This window comes from Labrus bergylta, chromosome 5, assembly GCF_963930695.1.
Source record: "Labrus bergylta chromosome 5, fLabBer1.1, whole genome shotgun sequence".
In the NCBI taxonomy this organism is placed as follows: Eukaryota; Metazoa; Chordata; class Actinopteri; order Labriformes; family Labridae; genus Labrus; species Labrus bergylta.
Genome location: NC_089199.1, coordinates 13,290,441 through 13,299,864, shown reverse-complemented (window position 1 = coordinate 13,299,864; position 9,424 = coordinate 13,290,441). Strand labels below are relative to the sequence as shown.

At 38.8% G+C, this 9,424-nt stretch overlaps 4 protein-coding genes across 5 annotated transcripts; 2 read left to right on the top strand and 2 right to left on the bottom strand.

Moving 5' to 3' along the window:
• Positions 1 to 13: 13 nt before the first annotated feature.
• Positions 14 to 2,745, top strand: sirt4 (sirtuin 4). Of its 2 annotated transcripts, none has more exons than XM_020642422.3 (4): positions 14 to 206; positions 769 to 1,253; positions 1,443 to 1,737; positions 1,847 to 2,745. In XM_020642422.3, exons 1-4 carry the CDS (start codon positions 150 to 152, stop codon positions 1,997 to 1,999), a joined length of 990 nt encoding a protein of 329 aa, XP_020498078.2. In that variant the 5' UTR covers positions 14 to 149; the 3' UTR covers positions 2,000 to 2,745. The 2 variants fall into 2 exon arrangements, with proteins under 2 accessions (XP_020498078.2, XP_020498079.2); XM_020642423.3 differs by having other exon boundaries at positions 56 to 165.
• Positions 2,746 to 4,024: 1,279 nt separating this feature from the next.
• Positions 4,025 to 4,858, bottom strand: c5h1orf74 (chromosome 5 C1orf74 homolog). The gene has a single exon (XM_065954865.1). The coding sequence runs from the start codon at positions 4,846 to 4,848 to the stop codon at positions 4,066 to 4,068; it is 783 nt and encodes a 260-aa protein (XP_065810937.1). The 5' UTR covers positions 4,849 to 4,858; the 3' UTR covers positions 4,025 to 4,065.
• Positions 4,859 to 5,005: 147 nt separating this feature from the next.
• Positions 5,006 to 6,262, bottom strand: tomm6 (translocase of outer mitochondrial membrane 6 homolog (yeast)). Its single transcript, XM_020642468.3, has 3 exons — positions 6,104 to 6,262; positions 5,185 to 5,301; positions 5,006 to 5,078 (listed from the first exon to the last, which is right to left on the bottom strand). Exons 1-2 carry the CDS (start codon positions 6,199 to 6,201, stop codon positions 5,205 to 5,207), a joined length of 195 nt encoding a protein of 64 aa, XP_020498124.2. The 5' UTR covers positions 6,202 to 6,262; the 3' UTR covers positions 5,006 to 5,078; positions 5,185 to 5,204.
• A 30-nt stretch (positions 6,263 to 6,292) lies between these two features.
• Positions 6,293 to 8,734, top strand: uqcc2 (ubiquinol-cytochrome c reductase complex assembly factor 2). The gene is made up of 4 exons (XM_020642469.3): positions 6,293 to 6,503; positions 7,945 to 8,019; positions 8,412 to 8,478; positions 8,561 to 8,734. Exons 1-4 carry the CDS (start codon positions 6,366 to 6,368, stop codon positions 8,665 to 8,667), a joined length of 387 nt encoding a protein of 128 aa, XP_020498125.1. The 5' UTR covers positions 6,293 to 6,365; the 3' UTR covers positions 8,668 to 8,734.
• The last annotated feature ends 690 nt before the right edge of the window (positions 8,735 to 9,424 follow it).

Below are 9,424 nucleotides of genomic sequence, written 5' to 3'. Positions count from 1 at the left end.
AGAACACACCGCAGATGTGTTTGGTGTTACGTCTTAACTGGCATTTCCTTTTACTGTCACTGAAGTAAAAAGACAAAGGTTCCCGTGTTATACCACTTTGTTGTGCTCTGACATGTTATTGAACCAACACATTGTAGCTCCCGATCCCGATGCATAGCCACTGCAGTAAGGTTAACCTGTATTTGTCTTCGTTACTCAATAATAAGGTACAGTAGCTAGCTGACGTACCCGAACAAAGTTAGATGACATTAATACGTTAGGTAGACGTGCACTTTGGAAAGTATTGTATTTGACCTCCTGCTATGTTATAATGTTTTCATTTCGTTGACATTTACGCACATAATCACAGTACAGGCCAAATATTGTTACAAGTTGTAGTAAGTGTAGACATGTAGTCATACAGCTTAGCATTCAGTGACATGCTATCGCCCCTCTGAAGAAGAAATGGTTGCAAAATAATGTTTACTTCACTATTTGATTAGTTTAGTTTAGTTTATTTGCACAGGTAGAAACCCTGAGGTCTTATCTCAAAACCTCACTAAACAATTAAACAAAGTTAAAAAAAAATATATTACTATAACAAAGTAAAAATTCAATCTATCACAAATATATTTTACCCAAATTGAAAATTACATCTTTACCTTAAAACAATAAAATAGAGAAGTATTTAGAAAATATAACAAAATCGGGGACAATTCACTATTCACTACAATTCTTGCTGACAGTTACATTGTTTTCAGTCAGTAATTCTATGTTGTCATTTCATAGATGAGATTGCTATGGCAGATCCTCTACCTTCACCCAGCACGTGTCAGGAGGTCATCTTCAACATCTGCAGGTGTGGTGAACTTTGTCCCCGTCTGCAGCTCCACTGATTCTACCTCCCGTAAGCTGCTGCAGGACTTTGTGTCCCGATCAACACGCCTGTTTGTCATCACTGGAGCAGGGCTCTCCACTGAGTCGGGGATCCCAGATTATCGTTCAGAGGGGGTCGGGCTGTACGCTCGCACTGACAGACGACCAATGCAACATGCAGAGTTTGTCCGCAGTGCAAAGTCCCGTCAGCGCTACTGGGCTAGAAACTTTGTCGGATGGCCGCAGTTCTCCTCCCATCAGCCTAACTCTGCACACAGGATCCTGCAGAGATGGGAGGAGAGAGGTAAGCTAAACTGGGTGGTTACACAGAATGTGGATGCTCTTCATTCAAAGGCAGGGCAGAAGAGACTGACTGAGCTCCATGGCTGTGCCCACAGGTGAGAAAACATCCTCTGATATACAGTATCTCATCATGATTATGTGCTTATAGTATGTTGGGATTAGAGTCTCACTTGTGTTTGGTCAGGTATTCATGGAAAATGAAAAGCTACACCATCCCTTTGCCTATCCAGTAACATTCATTAAAAGATTGAATGTAAGGATTCATATTCTATATCTGTCCTCAGGGTGATGTGTCTCGGCTGTGGTGCCATCTCAGCGAGGGAGGCACTCCAGAAACGTTTTTTAGCTCTGAACCCAGCCTGGAGTGCACAGGCAGGTGGAGTGGCCCCTGATGGTGACGTCTTCTTAGACGACGAGCAGGTCCTCCATTTCAGAGTCCCGTCCTGCGAGGACTGTGGAGGAACACTAAAACCTGAGGTCACATTTTTCGGAGACACTGTGAACAAAGCAACGGTACAGTTTGTGCACGACAGACTGGCAGAGTCGGACGCTGTGCTTGTTGTGGGCTCGTCGTTACAGGTAGGTTTTATTGAAACATGAAACACATTGTTCAAAATAAGAACTTTGAGTAAGAACTAAGCCTTCTGGAATTTCATTTTTAATTGTGTCCCTCTCTGTTAATCCCAAGGTTTATTCAGGATACAGGTTTTTACTGGCAGCAAGTGATAGAAAAATACCGGTTGCCATCCTGAACATTGGGTCGACGAGGGCAGACCACCTGGCCCAGCTGAAAGTGAGCGGCCGCTGTGGTGAGGTGCTGTCAGTCATTCAGCCTCTCTGACTTGTCAAGGACATTCAGTCTGGATTCCCTGTATTACGTTTGTCGAACTACCTCAGATTTAAACTCTAAAATCAACTTCAGGGGCGCTGGTGGCGCAGTGGTTATTGCGCGCGCCCCATGTATGGAGGTTGTCGTCTCAAGCGGGCGGCCCGGGTTCGCCTCCCACCTGTGGCATCTTTCCCGCATGTCATTCTCCACTCTCTCTCCATGATTTCCGACTCTATCCACTGTCCTATCTATCCATTAAAGGCACACAAAAAAGCCCCCCCAAAAATAAAATCCACTTCAGGATGTGGATTGCATTTTGACTGAGAATTTGTATCTGTTATCAAAGCAGAGCAGAAACAGAAAACGTTTTTTATTCTATGCAGAACAATTAAATGTTTAGAAACAAGTTGTAATAATTTATCAGACTTTTGTGACTCCAACAGACAAGTATCATAGGGTTGCTATATTGGTGCTGCCAGGATAAACTAGAGCACTTAACTTATACTGTATCACATAATACGTGCAATAAATGATGCAGCATGTGTGGTTCACTGTCTGAAGGCTTTGAGTGGCAAACTGAAATTGCAAGGTTAGATCTGGTTGATGGCTTGTTTTCCTAATTCTGATGATTGGTGTTATTAAGAATATACAAACTATTAGATGTTTGTTGAAGTTCAAACTGAAGAAATGTTCAAATCCTGTTCTAGATAGACTGAATTTTAGGGCCCAAAGAGATAATAAAACATGTTCTACACTCAGCTGTGTGTAAAGTGTGTCAAGGAACAGATCGTTCTCATGTATTAGTATATCTCTGACTTTATCGACAGATACACTGTACATTTTAACTGCTAACAATTAACAGATTGGACCCTTACTCTACTTTTAACACATAGACACTGTTAAATGTAAAGGCTTAAGGTTGCAGTCTGTGAAGCTGTGGATCTGAATTTACTGGTTTTAGATTTTATATTCAAATTTTCTGGCACAAAAATGTTCTTGTCCGTTTTTATTTAACTTAATATATAGTATAGGAAACTGTCAAAGTGGAGCAAACACAATGTTTGTGAATAAAAAAATCACAAGGTTTGTTCTCGATAGGAATATGGGTCACCACTTGTGTCTGCTTGAAATAGAATATTTTATCACTCAAAATTAGTTACGAACAGAGCGTAGAATATGAAATTAAAGATTTATCAATCTCACAACCTGAGTTGTTCAATTCTCCATGAGGGATTTATTTCCTTCCTCAGAATGACACAAACTTAACACTTGGCTTTAGATGAATATTTATTACAAATAAATTATAGAATAAAATGTGAATTAATGAGCAGGAATAACGGTTACAATAATAGCACCAGTGTATGTAATAGCCTAGATGAAATGATGACACAATTAAAGTTAATCCAACTTTCACTTGGTGAAAGAATCAGAGTAGAACAATGAAGTAGCCTGATTATGCAGAGGGAGGGAATTATGACTGATTGTATAAAGATTATGTAGAATCATCTTACAGAGCAGAGCTTATCAGACTTCAACCCGTTATCGCAGCAACTGTGGTTTGACTGGAATATTCCTACTTTAGAAGTCTGGGGTTGGTTGAGGAAAAGTCCTGCTCTTCTTTGAAAATAATCTGAGAAGTGGAGGAATTGCTGCTACATCAGTATGAAGTGAACTTAACATGACTGGTGATAATAAAATAAATGGTCCAGCATCACCTTAAGAGAAAACGGAAACATGCTGCAGATAAATAGTCAAACTCAAGTATGGACCTTACTCACTGCAGTAAATGTGACTAATTTCAGTGTGAATACAGCAGAGGAACTATTGGTTCTTTTTGGTTATTTTGTTTCTCAAAGAAGCCACATTTATGGGGAAACATTGGACATGTGTATAAGATAAAGAGGATCTGAAGCTTTTAAATATTGGTCATTTAGTTACTTCTGTCATTGTTTTGGTTTTGTGTCTGCAAGGGTTTAAAAAAACTGCACGTTCAGAAGTAATCAGCTGTTATGTGTAATTAAAATAAGAAACAAAAAATAAATCTTGAACAGTTTATTTGAAAGACAGACATGTTAGCATCACAAACACACAGAGGGCAGAGTGACCGTTGACTGACAGACTGTGAGATCCTTCAGCACATTTTGCTGCTGAAATCTTTCCCGTAGAGAAATCCTCCAGTTTTCCAGCTTGTGCGGCATCTCTTGAAGGAGAACCGCAGGCACGCTGAAGGAGTAGAGACAACATCTGTGGCCCGCCTGCCATGCTGCTGAAGCTGTGGTCACCGTCAGCGGGGTCATAGACAAACAGTTTTCAAAGCTCTTGGTCTGATCAAACCAGTATGTGACAGGGTAACCCAGTAAGAGACCAAACACTGTGCACAGGTTCCACTCCTCGGATTTCTCTCCAACAGTATGAGCTTTGTCAGTCTCCTTCAGGTCTTCGATCACTCTGAGGAGAAGCAGTAAATCGTGTGTCATGCTCTTCAGCTCTGCTCTGAGTGGGTCAGTGATGGTGGGCTTCTCCAGCGTGTGACAAATATCAACAACTGTCACATTTCCATAATCAATCAGCTGCTCTAAATTAAATCTGGCGGCAACTGGATTTACAATAAGAGTGTTTCCATTTAAATCCAATGTGTGAAGTGATTTAGACACAAGCTGGGAGGATTGCAGGGAGCTCAAATACTGCTGCACCTGATCTACACTTGCCCCGTTGCTGTCATACAATATAGCTGGTTTCAATCCCACATCTAAGGCTGAGACCTGAACAGCCAGGTCTAGACTCTGGGAGACTGACAGGGATTTTCTACCTGCAGACAGACATTGACGAGCGGCAGCAACAAAGAGCTCCTGAGTGGACATAGCAGTGGGGATCACATGACACCAAATGTACAAAAAAAAAAGAAAAGAAAAAGATAATTCAAAGACTGAACAAACCTATTTCCTGTATATAACAAGAACAAAGACCTAACTGAATGTAAACTCTTCTCTTTAGATTTAAACAGAAAAGTGAAACTAATCCAGGTTAACATGATTTTTTATATAAAAGTTTCATTCTTATCCATTGTTTCTTCTTTGTTGGTCCAAGACACCTTAAAGAACAAAAAACAAGTCAAAGAGTTGAAACAAGTGTGTAAAAAAAAAAAAGCTTCATCAGCGAATTACTTGAAAGTAAATGAATAAAATTGATGAGATTACCATCATCCTGGTTTTTAAGGTTATGTAACAGGCTGAGGAGACATGAGGTCAAAATCTGACAGATTTCTTGCAACCCAAACACCAGCAGCAAACAAGCCCAGGTTGACCAGAAGATTCCTGTTGACAAAAAAAGGGCTTTAATATAAGAGACATTCAATTATATTTAAAAGTCCTGTCCGGACCGGCATTCATAGCTAACATCATAAAATACAACAACAGTAGGCCAGTTGAAAATATAAGTACTCCCTGGTTACTCCTGCCAGATAAAGCGTCCATAGGGCCCCCTGGTGTGCACAGTTGTTTTTTAGTTTGACAAACCAAACACTTTGTGGTCACATAATAAGCATCCTGACCACATATAAATGTTGATGAGGTATTAAAGTTTTAGTTTGGTTTTTAGGCATTCAACTGTAAAATAAAATAAAAATAATAATAACTTAGAAAATAAAGCCAAACATATTTAGTCTCTTCAGATGTTGTAATAATTCTCCATGACTGTCTGCACCCACATCTACCAGCCTGTCTTAGCCGATATCCATCCAGCCAATTTCATAATCACAAAAGTGAAACCTTTCATGTTATGAGGCTTGAAATAATTTTACTTTTAATTATTATTTCACAACACAACCCCCCCCCCTTGTGAAATCCACATAATAACACATGGCTCACAAAAGGTCATGCAACAAACACTGTGTCTTAATGGTGCAGTTTCCCGAGCAGTGAAATACTTTCTTTTAACACAGTAGTAGTTTAACACTGGTTTGTGCTCCAGCTTCAATAGTGAAGAATAAATAGATTTGACTTGTCTAAAGAACTGAGAGAGATTGTCCAAGGCCCAATCTCACAGTGTGTTCAGCTACAAGGGCAACGACCACACTGTTCAGACACATCATCACATCTTTTATTCACAGTGGCTCACCTTCTGAAGTCGTTTCTATCTGCTGCGAAACGACAAGCTGAGCCGATCCACTCCATCACACCGGAGGAAGAACTCTTTTTACCGTTTGATCCGCTCATCTTGCAAAATGTGCGACGAAACCGACAGGAACAAGCAACGAGAGGAGGGGGGGAGCGACAGGAAGCGGAAGAGTTTTGGTGTAACACGCGTACGGCGTGCGATAAAGCTCAAACTTCAGTCGTGTTTTCCACAAGTCGAGATTTAAATAGATATAAATCCGAAGATGTCTGCCACCAGGTATCGTCGGTTTTTAAAGCTCTGCGAGGAATGGCCACGGGACGAATCTAAGAAAGGTCGTGATTTGGGGACGTTTTTGCGGCAGAGGGTAGCTTCAGCTTTCCGTGAGGGCGAAAATACACAGGTACGAAACTAAGAGGACACACGTCTGTCCCTCTGTCAGCTACATAACTCACTGAGCTAAGTGGATAACTGGGATGAGCGCTAACAGCCTCGACCTTGACTGCTGTATTCGATGTTTAATACCTTTAAAAATACATTAAAAAAATTGCCTTAAGATTGTGCCACATTTTACCTAAACAAATGACATTATTTATATGAACAAACCAGAAAAGCACAACAATTATAATGTAAACATTGTTTCATAAGTGGCAGAGGGTTAACCCTCTAAAGTGAATACACTTTGAAGTTACTTACACTTACAACTATATACTACTGTCTTACAGAAAATATGCCTCTTTTGACACTACTTACTTTATAGTGAGGGTAGTGGGATAAGTACTACTGATATTGGATAAAAGAAGTTAACAAAAACAGCTGTCCAAATTGACATTTCCCAATATTTTTAAATTTACAGAATGTATGAAGTAGTTACTCTGAGTAATTACTTTTTAGTTTATTATTTAATTCGACAAGCTACTTTTTAGTTTATTATTTAATTCAAAATCTGATGTTTTTTTGTTTTTTTTAATAAGTGTGCATTATGTAAGAGATAATGTGTTGGGAGCAGGTTGACATAACAAGAAAGTGATGCAGTACTTTGCATCAGGGTCTTATCTCTACCTGGAAGAAAACTATAATTTTGCAAAAGTTTGTGTGACAGCAAGATTGCAAAAAATTGGAATACCACTTGGGGAGCAGAAGCATGTGCCCTAAGTCAGCGGCATATGCCATTAGTTCAGGGGCACGTGTTGTGGCTGATGGTATGCCACAAGCGGGGCCAGGTGTATGTGCTAGTCGGCTGACTGAATGCATCGAACTGTTGACCTCTGTGTTGACAGCAACAGATGAACCATTCAAAGTATCTCTGATTACGGTGGCTAGACTAACCTTGTTAACTGGGAAAGGTTTCGCTCCCGGCTCGCTGGTATCATCGGTAATTAAATGTCAGTGAATTTTCTTTACCGTAATCACAGAGATACCAAACAAACATACTTTCACATGATAAACAGGCGAGAGAAACTTACACATTCCTGTAATAACATCACCTTGTTGCACTAATGTTGTCAATCAAGACAAACAAAAAAAACATTTGAGGTAGTAAGACTTACATTTCATAAAGCAAGAACAATCATATTCATTTATATCAATCTCTCAACTATGGTGGTGGAAGATGGGCAGTACTGGTCCAACAGATGAGTGGCAGAAAGTCTACCAACCTGTAGGAAGATTCTGTGATCTCTTTATTTTCTGTTTTCTGTGTTTAAATGGCACACTGTCTGAAGTAGAAAGTCCAAAGTTGTTGTATTTTTCTGTTAGATTATACAAGCGTTTACGATGGAGATGATTAGTGTTTCTTGCACTTAACATTTGGCCAATCAATACATTTTTTTTTTTCCAACTAGATCTCAGATCCAGAGAAGTGCGACCAGATGTACGACAGTTTGGCCCGCATTAACGGCAGCGTTTACAGACAGCGAGTAAGCACTCATACGCATCTCATGTGATTCTTTTCTGTACGATGAAGAGCTCTTTTAATGAATTGCTTTCTTGTTTTAAACATGTGTTGTTACTTTTCTTTTAAAGTCTTGGTTAAAAAGTAACTTCTCCATTATGTTCTCAGAGAGGATGTCCCCGCTGTAACATTTTGATTACAGTCATAAAATATTTTTATCGTCGGTACAAAGGTTTTTACAATCTCTATTATAGTATATCATATTATACGTTCAACTCTATAAACTCTGCAGACAGTGTTGTCTTTTGAGAAACAAATCTAAATCTCGACAACAATGTCTCCACTGTATTATTGAATGTGTGTACAACAGGATGCACAGATTAACCTTATTTAATGCGTCTTTGTTTATGTTTACAGTTCCCTCGTGTACGTGACACAAGCTTTACTGGAGTCACAGTGGAAGAGTGTAGAGTGCTTTTGTCAGGTACCCCAAATAAATGTGAAATTTAAGTCTATAGAATGTAAAAAGTGTGATTTTTAGTAAACTTATATTTGTCTTTGCACAGGGAGCGTGCAACAGATGGACGATGAAAAAAAGGGTTTGTGGAAGTCGATAATGGAGAGATTTTCCAAATCACCAGAAGAGGTTCCTGAAAAAGCTCCTGAAAAATAACTTTCCTCTGTATTTTTCTTTTTTTCTGTTTTCTTTTCATGTATAGAAATAAAGTTTATTGATGTTATATTTATTGACTTGTTTTTTTATGATCTACCATAACGGATTTGACTTTTAGAGAAAATGTAACCTACAGCTTGTTATCTTAATTACATAGCCTGAAGAATGAGTGTATAATGAGGAAAAAAACGTCCATCCATAAACATTTAGACCAGAAAAAAACTCAAAGGCTTTGTTTTTTCTGTTTGTAAGTTGAATTATCTGGAGGATATATTAAGAAATTTGGTTGGAACTTTTTATAGTATTTAAAGCTTTGAACCATTTTAAGGAGAATGTCTAAGTATTATGATCTTCAATGTTTTCATTTTACTCACATAAACTGAAAAATACCTACCAGAGTTAAAGCTCCATACTGAAATCACTTTGTTTCAAGCGAGGGTTCGGGTTCCCCAAAATCGAATCTTACTGCAGGTTACTTACCGACTTTATTTTTATGAACATGTTGACGCCAGGAGGCTTTAAAAATCTGCTCTTTGCAGAATGAATGTGTTCACTATGGTGATTTGTTCAATAGAAATCTTTATTTCAATATGTGTTATTAGGTAACATGTCCTTCATTAATGCTCAAGGAACATTTTAAACATAAAAACGCAAACCAATGCAGTTTTTGACTTAACTGGAAAAACACCAGGTTTTTAAGATTAAAAATCTATGATGGTTATTCAATTCAAACATGAAGCCTTAAAGGTATTGCAGA

Excerpts from the sequence above, each read along its gene's own strand:
- c5h1orf74 (XM_065954865.1), bottom strand. The coding sequence starts at position 4,848 with ATGTCCACTCAGGAGCTCTTTGTTGCTGCCGCTCGTCAATGTCTGTCT.
- uqcc2 (XM_020642469.3), top strand. The coding sequence starts at position 6,366 with ATGTCTGCCACCAGGTATCGTCGGTTTTTAAAGCTCTGCGAGGAATGG. Across the intron at positions 6,504-7,944 it reads GTGAGGGCGAAAATACACAG|ATCTCAGATCCAGAGAAGTG; the intron begins GTACGAAACTAA and ends TTTTCCAACTAG. Across the intron at positions 8,479-8,560 it reads GTGTAGAGTGCTTTTGTCAG|GGAGCGTGCAACAGATGGAC; the intron begins GTACCCCAAATA and ends GTCTTTGCACAG.
- sirt4 (XM_020642422.3), top strand. The coding sequence starts at position 150 with ATGCATAGCCACTGCAGTAAGGTTAACCTGTATTTGTCTTCGTTACTC. Across the intron at positions 1,254-1,442 it reads CTCCATGGCTGTGCCCACAG|GGTGATGTGTCTCGGCTGTG; the intron begins GTGAGAAAACAT and ends ATCTGTCCTCAG. Across the intron at positions 1,738-1,846 it reads TTGTGGGCTCGTCGTTACAG|GTTTATTCAGGATACAGGTT; the intron begins GTAGGTTTTATT and ends GTTAATCCCAAG.
- tomm6 (XM_020642468.3), bottom strand. The coding sequence starts at position 6,201 with ATGAGCGGATCAAACGGTAAAAAGAGTTCTTCCTCCGGTGTGATGGAG. Across the intron at positions 5,302-6,103 it reads GATAGAAACGACTTCAGAAG|GAATCTTCTGGTCAACCTGG; the intron begins GTGAGCCACTGT and ends TTTTGTCAACAG.